Source organism: Mastigoproctus giganteus, chromosome 7 (genome assembly GCF_048544385.1).
Source record: "Mastigoproctus giganteus isolate SK-2022 chromosome 7, ASM4854438v1, whole genome shotgun sequence".
Classification (NCBI taxonomy): domain Eukaryota; kingdom Metazoa; phylum Arthropoda; class Arachnida; order Uropygi; family Thelyphonidae; genus Mastigoproctus; species Mastigoproctus giganteus.
In genome coordinates, this window is record NC_143581.1 from 127,805,940 (window position 1) to 127,819,850 (window position 13,911).

The window sequence follows — 13,911 nt, forward strand, 5'->3', positions numbered from 1 at the left end:
TTCATACAAAGCCATCTCTCTCTACTAAAGATGCGAACACATCATGTTAGCTGCTGACTTCAACTGCACCCTTAACCCAAAAATGCACAGAGCGTGATGCACTGAGCACTACACAACGTTAATCAACAACCTGCAGGCCTTAATAAACAACAATGAACTGGTCAATGCGTTTAGACACCTGTACCCAGAAGAAAAGTCCTACACCTGGAGAAGAAAAAAAGTCCTACACCTGCTTACCAAGCCCGACTGGACAGATATACTACGTCCCAAAACACACCATCCCCCTGGTCAGAAGCATCACACATTTGCCATCTTATATCTCAGATCACTCTTTTATCAAATTGCAGCTCTTCTTCTCATCCAACCACTTCAAAAGTGGAGGTGCTTACTGAACGTTCAACAATAGCCTTCTTCAAGACAGGGAATACATCTGTAAGCTACAAGACCTGATAACCAATCTTGCCCAATCCAAAGATAGATTGGAGCCCAATGAACACATGATGGCCTAGATTTAAAAGTCAACTGAAATCATTCTCGCAAACCTATAGCCATCAGAAAAGTCAACAAAAGCGTAATAATCTCTGTCAACTTTAGCTAGGACTGAAGAATCTCTCACGTGATAGTCAGGCCCATCAGTCAACACTACAGGCCATACAATCCCACCTAGAGCACTCTGCAAAAGGTGCCCTTCTAAGATCTATACACACCCACATAAACCTATCTGACACTCCAACCAAAAACGTTTTCTCATTAAATCGCAGACATCACAAAATAACCGCCATCACTGCTATTCAGCTGCAAGACAGAAACATCACTGAAGGTCCAGAGGAAATCTTTTCTGAAGTAACCAGATTTTATAGAGAAATTTACAGTTCCCAAGAAACTTCTTCAAAGGCAACCGAGGAAATATGTTCAGGATTTAAAAAAATTCTCCCCTATGGCCCAGTGCAGTATGGAGAAACCAATCACCATACATGAACTAACAGCAGCATGCAAAGCCCCTTCCAAAAATAGGTCACCAGGTCTGGATGGACTTGCCAAATCCAGGCAAATGCTTGAAGAAGCTCAGTCCCATGGACTACCAGGTTCGGTCATCACCTCTGTCCCTTGACTGATTCCTAAGAAAGGGGATCGCACCAACCTCCAAAACTTGTGCCCAATATCTGTAATGAATACTGACTGCAAAATTATATCCAAAACTATATCACCAGAATTATATCACCATTATATCACCAGTTGATTGAATTCCACTCTTCCTGATATCATCGATCACCAACAAACATACTCTGTACCTGGAAGGTCGATTCATGATAATCTTCATATGATCCATGACCTCCTCTCTACTGCAAACAGTCAACGAGAATTCCTAACGCTAATTAGTCTTGACCAGGAAAGGGCTTTCGACGGCGTTTAACACAGCTACCTTTTTCAAACCCTGAAAGCTTTCGGATATGGACCATTCATCATCCGAACAATCCATCTGCTACAAAAGGAAGCCAAATTCTGCTTGAAACTGAACAATCACCTCACCTGCAACTTTCTGTACTCCAGGGGGATAAAACAAGCCTGCCCACTCTCTGAGCAACTTTACACACTTGCCATAGAACCATTTCTAAATAAAATTGCAGTCAGTCTATAATCCCGACGAATGCTGTTACCAGAGCCCCACCTAAAGATAACCCACTCAGCATATGCAGATGATGTCACAATTGTAATAAGCTACAAGAGCGAATTTGAAGACATTCAAAAGGCTCATGATCTCTATGCTCAAGCATCAGGCCCAAAACTCAACAACTGTAAGACCAGCTGCCTTTGTGCTGGCAATTGGAAATCCAGAACTGACTCCCCCATCCAATGCACATGGTCCATCGAGGGACAGAAATACCTAGGTGTGTACCTCGGCAATACCCTCCTTTTCTCCCAGAAGAACTGGCCTGAATTGCTGAGTTGTTTCAACAGAGTACTCGCGAAATGGAGATGCGTGCGCACCACATCTTTGCTGAGAGGGAGAGTGCTTATGGTCAATCAGATGGTGGCAAGCATTCTCTGGCACACCTTAAAAGTTCTCATTCCACCTGTTGACTTCCTCCACCAAATCCAGGCATCTGTCCGAAGCTTCCTTTGGAACAAAACCAACTGTATGTCCTGTTCCAAACTCAGCCAGCCGCTCACTCATGGGGGTCAGGGGTTGGTCTTTTTTGATGACAAAATCACAACATTCCAGATCACCTTTCTTCTTAAGACACTGCAAATGAAATACCCACATTCCAACACTATGGATAAACTACTAGCAACAGCCACTAGAGGACTATCTCTTTCAACAATATTGAGAATGAATATGGCACCAGCACCCCTCAAACTACCGCCCTTCTATAAAGATGCACTGCACTGCTGGAAAAAGCTAAACCTTCACAATACTCTTGAGGGAACCTCCCTTCCCACAATACTTTCAGAACCGCTCTTATACAATAAAAGAATAATAGACCCTGCAACTGATGAACTCCTCCTTCCTGCATGGAACTGGTAGGAATTAAGACCATTGGCGACCACCTGACGCCACCCCTTGAAAGGAAGGGATCAAAAGACTTGCCCATTAAAACCATAAATGCATAGCAGCAACACAGACATCTAAAATCAGTGATTGCAGAAGCCCTTCCAGATATCATGACAACAAAAGGGATTGGAAATGTCACCAGATTCACACCTGCACCAACCTTGGTTATCACATCACCAAAAGACATGGTACCTCTGGCTCCTGCACTTTCCAAAAAAGTCTATCAGCTACTTATGTCATGCCACACAGCCACGAACTTCCCATCATCCACTGGCCAAGTTCTTCCTGCACCCTTCTCCATACACCACAATCCACCATCTAACTTTCAGTGGAACCTCCCGTTCAGGACAAAAGGCTCCAAATCTGACGCTGACATCCAGTGGAGACCGTGGCACAACATCCTTCCTACCCCAGTCAAGCTACAAAACTTTGGGTTAGCACCTCAAAACTACTGCCTCTTCTGTGACACGCCAGGTACCCTGGAACACCCATACCTGGCATGCCCTGTGAATCACAAATTGATGGAGTAAGCATTGGATGCTGCGAGGTTTGCCTGCTGCTCCGCCTACGCAGCAGGACTGCTGGTACCTGCTTCACTGTGAGCAGATAAAACACACCAATTATAACTTCTTATTCATTGCTGCCAAGGCTGTCATTTACAACTTCTACTTGAAGCACACAAGAAGCAGTGACGACGTGCCTCTTGTTGACACATCGGCATAACATCTTAAGTGGAGTCTACAGAGAAAGTTGCACAGCAGACTTCTGCTCGAATTCCACCATAAAAGACCTGAAACCCTTAATGTCCTTAACAGTGAATGGAACAGCGGCAATCACCTCTTCAGCATCACCGAAGAGTCCATCACTTTCAACTTGTGACATTTAATATGAGACTGAACCAATGCCAAGAAACTGTCTTAATTTCCGAAATTCAAATGCAGAAATGTTATTTTCTATCCAAAGTTTTTTCCTTATATATAATTTTTTTAAAAAATTATTTCTTAAGAACTAAAATGTGGCCAGAGATTTTGAAGTAATCGCACAGTATGGCACATAATACATGGATGGACAGATTGTCGAAAGCTGCGTTAATGTCGAGGAGCACAATATCAAGTTGCTCTTTATTGCTTAAGGTATGTTCAATTCTGAAAAGTGTATCCATGAGGTTGGTGATCGTGGATCCTCCAGGTAGTACACTATGGAGGTTTGTGGCAAAACATATGATGGATGAGAGCAGGGAGTATGATTTTGAGGAAGGTGCAGCATTTGGTCTGTAATCTTTACACAATTTTGGGTTAGACTTTTTTTGGAAGGGTGAAACATGTTCCAGATGGTAGGGTAAGTTCCTGTTTCGAGGATGGAGTTTATGCATCAAACAGGAGGTCGATGATATATACACAGCATAATTTAATCATAAAAACAGGCAGGGGCTTAGTTTCATGTGAGTTAGTCCATATGAGGAAGACGTCAGTTGTCATGGGGTCAGTTGTTGGTTCTTGTTGGTATAGATTCTTTTCTTTTCATTCCATGTGCAATCCAGTCATTCTGTGCTATTCTCCATATGCATAGGAAGCATGCCCGATGTTTTTCATAGAGCTGGTAGTGAGCTAGATCCTGTGTCCTTTGCCATTTCCTGTATAGTTTCTGTTTCATGATGAAGCCGCATTTCTCATCGCCGGTAAACCAGTTCTTGGCTCTGGAAGACAGGTGGATGGAATTGGAGCCCCTTCGTGGGCAATGTCCTTTAATAAGTTTGGTAAATTGGCAAGCATTTGGTCAGAATGGCTAGCAGCAATTTGATTCCAGTCTGTAGCTCTTGTCTTTGTAGGATGATTTGAGGTTGCGTATACAGCCACTCCCCGATTAACATAAGGATTGCGTTCCGCAGAACGTTACGTAAGTCAGAATTTCCTTAAATAAGCAATTAGGGAAATTCTGCATTCACAGCTATTCATGCTGAATTTGATAGAAGCAAAAAAGAAATGTTTGACAAACGTGTAAATAGAATTATTAATTTTTTTTATCTCATGCGCAGTAAAAATTACAAAAGTGTACAAAATTACAAAAATTTCAAAATTATAAAATTACAAAAAGAGAGAGGAGACAGGCATAATGTCAGCAAGTTTACCTTTTGAGCATTGTTGCCAGAATTAACTCTCCAGCTGATCAGCACGTCGCTGTGGAAGTTGAGGGCTGTGGAGATAAGGGGTTTTTTCCAACACATCACAAAATTTCTCTGCAGCTGTAGAATCGGCATTGGCGACTTCACCACATACTTTAATGTTTTGGAAACCAGCACGATGCTTGAACTATATTGAGTTTGTATATGTATTGCGTTATTGAGTTTATGCTTTATGTTTTATGCTATGCCATTACACATGTAAAGTTATATGTTAATTACAAAGGGTACTAGGAAAGTTTTGCAATATGACGCAACAATGAATCACAGGAAGCTGCTTGTTGCTGCATGTTGAGACATGTCCATACGTGCATAGTAGTCGCCGCGCCAAGTCGATGGGCTCAGTTATTCATTAGTAGTGAGAGTGTAAAGTGTTTGCGATGGCATCGTGGTCACGAAATGAGATAAGGACAGTTTTGCGGTATAATATCGTGCATGGTTTAACCATAGACCAGTGCTTAGAAGAAATGACTCTTGCACTAGATGATGATTGTCCACATCGTACAACGATATTCAGGTGGTATAGAGAATTCCAAAGGGGAAATTTCACTCTGGAGGATTCTGAGAGGCCGGGATGGCCACGAACGTCAGTTACGGAGGAAAACGTTACTGCTGTGAGGAAAATGCTTGACGAAAACAGGCGAGTTACCTACCAACAGATAGAGGATACTTTGGGCCTAAATGCACCAGCAATTCGTTCGATTCTGCAAGATCATTTGCACGTGAAGAAACTTTGTTCTCTCTGGGTGCCGCATCAACTGACTGAAGAGCAGATGACACGACGTGTGACTTGGTGCCGGGAGATGTTAAAAAAGTTTGATAAGGGACAATCTCGGTATGTGAACAACATCGTGACAGGTGACGAGACTTGGCTGTACTATTACGATCTGCCGACCAAGGCTCAAAACAAAGTTTGGGTCTTTGATGATGACGACACACCTGTAATTGTCAGAAACTCCCGATCTGTAAAGAAGAAAATGATAGCTGTATTTTTCAAATCGAGTGGAATTGTGGAACGTGTCGTTTTGGACATGCAGAAGATAGTCACAGCTAAGTGGTATACTGAACAATGCCTGCCTAAAGTCATTGGATCTATGAAGAACCTGCGGCCAAAGTCAAGAATGGACACCTGGTACCTCCATCACGAAAATGCTGCAGCTCACCGCGCCAAAGCCTGCACCGAATATTTGACCACGACAGGACTGAAACTTGTCGAGCACCCTCCCTACAGTCCAGACCTTGCTCCCTGCGACTTTGCACTGTTCCTGCATGTGAAAATGAAGCTAAAAGGGAGGCGGTTTTCCAGTGATGAGGACCTTCTACGGGCTTGGGACAACGAGTGTGCTTTACTCCCTAGTGAAACTTGGCAGAACTGGTTTAAAGATTGGTTTCGGAGGATGGAGAGGTGTATTGAATGTAGAGGAAATTACTTTGAAAAAATTAAATAAACAAAGCTGTATTGCAAAACTTTCCTAGTTTTTGTATTTGTATAATAGATAATAAAATTATCTATTAATGCTGCCGACCTACATTGTTCGAACTTTTCAGATACCTCTTTGCCACAATTAAAACACTAGAATTTCCCCACACTGCAGTACAGTACATTACAAGGTACGATAAAAATATTCACTATTATATTTATATTAAATATTTTTATTAATCGATATTGTGAATATCGATGAATAAAATATTCATTCATAAATATTCACGATAAATCAGTGATAGAAAGGTTCTACATATAGATGTGACTGGCACTCTGGAGCTATTTATAGAATATGATTTGATATGCTGATTAGGTCAATAAAATGATAAAATTTTTAAAAAACTTATCTGTGCCTAGGAGCTTAGAATTCTTTGACTTTGCAGTTCATATCCTCAAACAGAAATATAAATATGTTATGTTAAAATTTTTATTTTGCATCTATTTTCTTTCTTGCTATCAGATAGTAGCTTATCAAATTGTTCAGATAAGATTCCTGTATAGCTAATTCATGCTGTGTTTTACATATGATTCCATTCCTGTTAAGATAATCCTGTAGTATTTCTTTAACCAAGGACTGTAGTATTTTCCCTGGAATAAAAGTCAAGCTTAGCAGGTCTAAAATTGCTCACATTGCCCTTCGATCTCCCTTTGTGAATAGGAGAAATACAGGATATGTCTCCTATAGGAATTTCCCCCTGAATCCAAGGATGTTGTTATAAGAATGGCCAGGTCTTGCTTACCTGTCTTTTGTTGTATCTTCTAGTAGAGCTGGAATAATCTCATTAGTCCCAGGTGTCTTATTTACTTTTAGCTTCAATAATTTTTCTTGCCAATATTTTGGCCAAAAAATAACTATGAAAAATGCTCTGTCAGTTTCTTTAATTTTGAAACACAACATCTAAAAAATAAAATTAACCAGCTTCCTTTATCCTGTACCATTTGCCCTGCTGCCAAGCTAGCTAGTGTCTGCATCTTTGACCCCATTGCTTCCATTTTGAATAGGTGCTTGAAAGAATTTTACCACAGTCTTGGATACAATGCAGTGTTTTGATTTGTTTTGTATTTAGTGAATCTGTTATGTGATTTGGGGAGCAGCATTCTTTTTATATAACACTTTAATAACTAAATAAATTTTATGAATGTTAAATAACAAAAATGATAAAAATGCAACTTCTCATTGGCTTATGCAAGGTTGTTCAGAGTCAAATAATAGTTATTAAACTTTCAAAAGATGATTTAAACAGACACAAGACACATGTAAAACCTGATGTTATATAAGTTTTGTTAGAAATATATATTATAGTAATGACATTTATACAGCAAGTAGGTATGGATTACATTGAGATTTATAATCTAATGAAAAATGTCAATCTACATTTCCTGTATCAAGTTTTCATCATCAGATTTAAATATCAAGATCAGCATTGCTTCTTTTATTTTTGCAGATTTTTTCTGGAAGTTGATGGAGCTTAGTAAGAAAAATTTTCATGAGCTGTTCCTTCGGATGTATGGTGTAATATATGATTCCAGTTCATTTATATTTGATGATTTATTTCAGAGTCTTGAACAGTACTATCTCACTGGAAGTATTAATATTTCTGAAGCTTTTGATTACTTTTTTCATCGACTTTATAAAAAAATGTTTCAAGTAAGTAGATATTAAAACCTTAACTTAAATTTAGGATGGGAAATTTTTTAACAATTTTAATAGTATTTTTTAACTTGCATTTTCTTTTCTCTGCATATTTTTGTACTTTTTTGCAATATAATTGGATAATGTAATGGGAAGAGGCTACTGTTTTTAAAGAGATACCATTTAGAAAAGATACACAATATATTCTAATATCACATCATCATTGACATCAAAGGTGTGTAATTCGAATACACCAAAATTTGTAAAATAACACAATGCCTACTTTCATAACAAACAAATCATCATACTCATAATACTACATTATGCAGTTTAAACCATTCATTATATTAAAATTATAACGAATGGTCTCAAGCCTTTGGAAAGCAGAAGGAAATAAACCAGACATGTTCAATGTTGACACCTGTTTATGTATGGTAATCCTCTATAATAGTATGGTGTCTTTACTTCTTGTCACTCATTTATTGAGATCTTTGTTGATGTCCTGACAATTCTGTAAAGAACTCTTCATATGGGGCTGTAGCCAGCTGTCTCGAAGTGGGGAATAGGGTTTGCCATGTGATTTATTCCAGGATTTTCCAGCCTTCGTAACATGTAAATTTACCCATTAACCTTCATGTTACACAGACATTAATACACTAGCATTATATGGCCTGATGTGCTGTAAAACCAAAACCTGTAGCAATAACAATGCATAAAATACACAGAATACACATGAATCAGATTGGTCCACTTGATATTGATGGTTCGACTGTTGATGATCCTACTCAGGTAGCTGACAAACCGAATGAGTATTTTGCATCTACATTAACATATGAGGAGTTATTTACCGAGGTGAATGCCAGAAATTTATTAACTGTGACATGGACTGATGGATTAAAGTATTTTATTATAACTGAAGTCAAAGTGAAGGAGAAATTGTTAAAGTTAAAAGTAAGAAAGGCATCTGGGGTGGATGGGAGTTATCCAGTTATATTAAAGGAGGCAACAAAGAGGTTAAAATAATTGTTGAAGAAATGATCAAGATGTTAGGTAATCAAATATCTGATCAATTTCTGCCATTTGAGGCTAGAAAAATTATTCAGTGTGATATAGAAAGCCGAAGAGCTCATAAGTTTATTAAAAATGAAATTATAGATTTTTTATTCGACAGCTAAAAATTATTTAGAAAATTGGTCGAAACCCCTAGAACAATTCCAATTCTTAAACTGGATGCTAATGAAAAACATTCCAAAATGGGAGGATATAGCAAATTCTCCGGAATTTTGAAAAAAATTGAAATGAAGTTTGATGAAAATTTATCATATGATCAGTTTGGAGTTTAAAAAAAAAATGCCATAAACAAAGTTGAAAATAATAAAGAACGGAATACACAGAGTTGTGTTGAAAAATGGACAACATTACTTAAAAAATCGAATTTCTCGAACAAAAGAGTGAACTTTATTAGATTATGTTTATATTTATTTGGAATTCCGGGTCAACGCTGGCTGCGAGCGAATATTTTCTCCCGTATTAGTCTCCTGGGGTAATTTTTACTCTGTATATGTTTTAACTAACTTATTCTATACTTTTTGCTCTCTCCAGGGAGCTGAAATTTACAATAGCTGGAGCAAGATCTGTTGGATAGAGTAGAGAATATAGAAATAATTAGTTAGTTCCAGGATGGTAATTTGAAGCCAAGCCCGACAAAAACATTAAAAATGGACGGTACTGAAGCAGGGAATACAGTGGACCAGAGGCGGGCCATTGGAGTCGGGCGCCAACGTTCAAGGGGCACCCAAAAACCTGAAACTTACATACACATATGAAGAAAATTTTAGGGGGGGGGGACCAGATTGCGATTGGCACCCAGGCACCACATACCCTAGTAATGCCCCTACAATGGACCGATCACTTATGAACATAATAGGTTAGAGAGAAGTACAGTTAATGCAATTAATGTAAATTCCCTTAACTAGTGGGACATTACACTCAGCGTGTTAATGGTGTTTTATAAAATAATGATTGTTGATTTAAAAAATTTGTTCCTCATTGCAGTTCTCCTCTCCTCCTCCTCCTCCTACTTGTTGCAGTCAAAATGTGCAATTTGAAATCTGGACTGTCATTATTATCCACTCTTATTTTCCCATTTCATCCAACCATCTCAAAACCGTGCAGATTCTATGGCATGCATAAAATCTGTGTTTTGCAAATATAGGAATGTTTTTGATAGAAAACATGAATGCCTCCCTTCCTCCCACCTTTCTGTTTTGCACATGTATACTAAATACATTACCACTCAGATCTGTTGTACAAAAACTTATTACCACCCAGAAACACAATGTGTTTCTGGGTGGTAATAAGTTTTTGTTCTGTTATGTCAGCATTAGTTGTCATTATTAGTTCAAATTGACTCATTTTATGACATTACTCCTGAAATTATGATAGTTTAATATTTGTAAAATAATAAGAGGAATATACTTCAATATATTGTTTAATAAACAATCAGGATACTGATTGTTTGCTTCCCATTCACGTTTGCTTCCCATTCACTTAAATCATTACCTCTTGGCACACCTTTCCTGTATCAGAAGTCTTTAGCTTTTGAATCCTTATACAAAAACTAGTGAAATGTGTATGAGCATTAGTTTGATCCACATCATGAGATGTTCCTATTCTGTATTACTGTTACTTAATAAGTTCTGCTAAGGTAAAATGCATGCCTGAAATGTATTTTGTTACTTACAAAGGAAAATAATTTGGGTAATTGCATAACAGAATTGTCCCTTAGCTGTAGATTTAACAGTTCATTCTTCTACTAAAAGAATGAAAGTTTAAATAAAATGGTATTCTTTCAATGTTGACAAGGACAGCCACTTCTTCTCAACATTGGTATTCTTTCAATGTTGAGAAGAAGTGGCTGTCCTTGTAGGTTATCACTAATGCATCATTTAGACCAGAAAATTCACACCGTCTTTTTTTTTTTATTCTGAAAACTGTATCATGACTGTTGTGGACTCATCAGGATTGGGTTACGTTTGTTCTAGGTATAGATTAGAGCAAGAGCATCTTACTCTAACCTATACTTGGAACAAACTGTTTTGGCTAGGAGCCATAGATAAAATGTTGAAGGTTACAGGCAGCATAGGCACACTGGAAGCTGGATACAGGCTTCAAGATCAGTTCCTTAACATTAATTACATTTTTTGAAATAGAATTTGATTTTTGTTATCAATATTTATATTTAATAATTTATTTAAAGTTTATTTTTATATTTAATAATTAATTACAAAAATACAACTGTTAATTACAGTAATAACATTCTTGATTGTATGGTTATAATAATGTTGTTAAATACTGAGGAAGTTATATAAAAACGTCATAAGAAAACAATACAGAAAAATAATTGATATTTTCAAAGGTCAGTACAAAATTAAAATTTGTGGTGTGCTATTTTTGAACTGGGGGGGGGAAGCATAACTAGGGCTACCTTATATGTTTTACTTAGTGCATTTTAGCCTAAGTTTCCAATGCACCATTAAAAGCCACATCCAATCAAATCCAGCCTTGGATGGTTGCAGACACATTCATGACACGTGGATGTGCAGCCACAGGCTGTGTTTTGGATAATACCCCTGGGTTAGGGCTACCCAGTAGTATTACTTGTAGTAATCTGTAGGCTAGCCATGCAGGTGGATTACATGTAACTGTTTTGTGGCAGGGATTTCTCCCCCCCCCCCAAGTGTGCAGTTTATTTGTGTTCCTACTGTTTTATTTTAATGCAGTTTTAGACTGCTTGTGCAGTTCTTTTGATTATATTTAGACACCCATTATCTCAGAATGCAAAATAATATTCTGAGGAATTCAAACTGTGGGGTGTGACCCCCCCGGGGGGGACATAGCTGGATATGGTTGAATGTGTAATATACTAAAAACATCTTCTTTCATAGTAAAAATGAGGCTTAAATCTCAGATATGTTATTAACACTTTCTTCCTTAACCATAAGCCCTTTTCCTTTGTCTCCTTTTCCTTTTTTTTATCATGCTATTTATACCATTGTTTTGTTTCTATTTTTATCATAGTGTTGGTAAGTGTAGTCATGATGAAAAAAATCTAGGGTTGATCAAGTTTTATTTGATGTTTGTTCATTAGTTAACCACATGGGCACCGGCAGGATATTTTTAAAGGTGGTGCAAAAAAAAAAAAAAAAAAAACTTACAGATTATCTGAAAGTCGATAATCTGAACTGTCAATTATCCAAATCATTACCCTCCAAAAAAAAACAATTACACTATCTACTTTAAGTGCACTGATTGTTATGCTGAAATATTACTCTTGCCGCTTGATGCACTTGTTTCCGATTATTTATTTGAACATATATGCAGTACAGCATAGAAATAGTCTTAACTCCTGTAATTTGTCATTACAGGAGTTAAAAATCAAATGTTGACTTTAACTGCTGTGTGGACCCAGGATAGTCTCCCATAACCTTGTTGTGTTATTGTCTGTTGTACTGTTGTCCATTGTGAGTGCAGGAGTGGGGTGGGGCCAGTTAGCTTTCACTCAATCTGCTGCGAGCCACTGCAGTGTGTGATTATTTCAGGTATTTTGTTTCTAATCACCCACTGTTCGAGTTTTTGTTCATGGCTATTTTAAAGTGAAATATTGTCGTTTTGCTTTTTAATTTTAATATTGCTATAAATTAAATTTTAATTTAATTGTAATATTTTAATATTAATTTTAATATTGCTTTGTGCTAATAATGGCATCTATAGGCAAAATAAACCACAATGTGTTGTCAATAGAAGACAAGATAACAATTATTAATAGACTGGAGAAGGGCAAAACTGGAGTACCTCTTGCTAAGATTTTTAACATTGGTAAAGCAACCATATCTGACATAAAGAGCAGAAAAAAATGAAATTTTTAAGTTTATTTCAAAGTTTGACAATGAACATGGCTCTAAAATAAGGAAAACTATGAAAAAAGCTAGTGATGAGAAATTGGAAGACGCTGTTTATTTATGGTTTCTGCAAAAAAGAAGTGAAGGCGAACCTATTTTTGGACCTCTGTTATGCAAAAAAAGTGTTACAATTGAATCAAAATTTTAAAAGTCCATCTGAATTTAAAACCAGTACAGGATGGCTGAAAATTTTCAAATCTTATCACGGTATAAGGGAGCTTGTAATTGAAGGAGAAGCTTTATCAGGTGATGTTTCAGAAGCAGAAGCTTTTAAAGAGTCTCTTCTGAAAATGGCCGAGGAAGAAGGTTTTCTAAGGATGACGTTTACAATGCAGATGAAACTGGTCCTAATTGAAAGTCAATTCCTCATATCTCACTTGCATCTCGATGCAAAATGGCTGCTCCTCGTTTCAAAGCTAACAAACAGTGTGTTACAGTTATGGTGTGGGCAAATGCAAGTGGACAGCATATTTTACCATTGTTGGGGATTGGGAAATCCAGTACCAATGGTAAAATATGCTGTCCAGTACGATATAATAAAGGACAGAAAAATGCTTGGATGAATTCCAACATTTTTTGGCATTATAGCCAAAGCAGCTTATGCGCCATCAAACTCCCATAACAACAACAACCAACATTTTTTTGGATTGGGTTTGGGTGTATTGAGCATTCAAGTGTCCAACTTTCATCGGTTGGCTACTGGTTGTGTGTATGGTACCACAAGTCATCGGTTGGATGACTTGTGGTACCATACACACAAAGCATAGGTGATGGCAGGGATAAAAACTGCGTTGTAAAATAATCCCAGAGTACGTTTTTTCAGTCACCAGTCCCGACATGTCACTCTGGCGATCATCGCAGCATAGTTCCTGATTTTCCATTGTAGGTAATTTAAGTGAGGAAGGTATGTCGGATTCTTGTCAAGGATGATCACACCAAGGTATTTAAGTTGGGTGTTGAGTTTGTTGGTCCTGCCTTGTATTTTAATTTGAGGTGGTCTCCTGGGATCGAGATGTCCCTTGTGAGTAGGATGGACTGTGTTTTGGCCGCCGATACAGTGAGGTGGTGCTTGTGCACCCAGTCCTGGAGTTGTAAGAACCT

At 37.8% G+C, this 13,911-nt stretch overlaps 1 protein-coding gene across 1 annotated transcript in view; it reads left to right on the plus strand.

Moving 5' to 3' along the window:
* Positions 1 to 13,911, plus strand: part of LOC150083189 (glypican-6-like) — a 303,750-nt gene that overhangs the window by 62,228 nt on the left and 227,611 nt on the right. Inside the window, exon 3 of the mRNA XM_090378424.1 lies at positions 7,662 to 7,864. Coding sequence (XP_090234550.1) covers positions 7,662 to 7,864 — 203 coding nt within the window. The remainder of the gene's footprint in view (positions 1 to 7,661; positions 7,865 to 13,911) is intronic.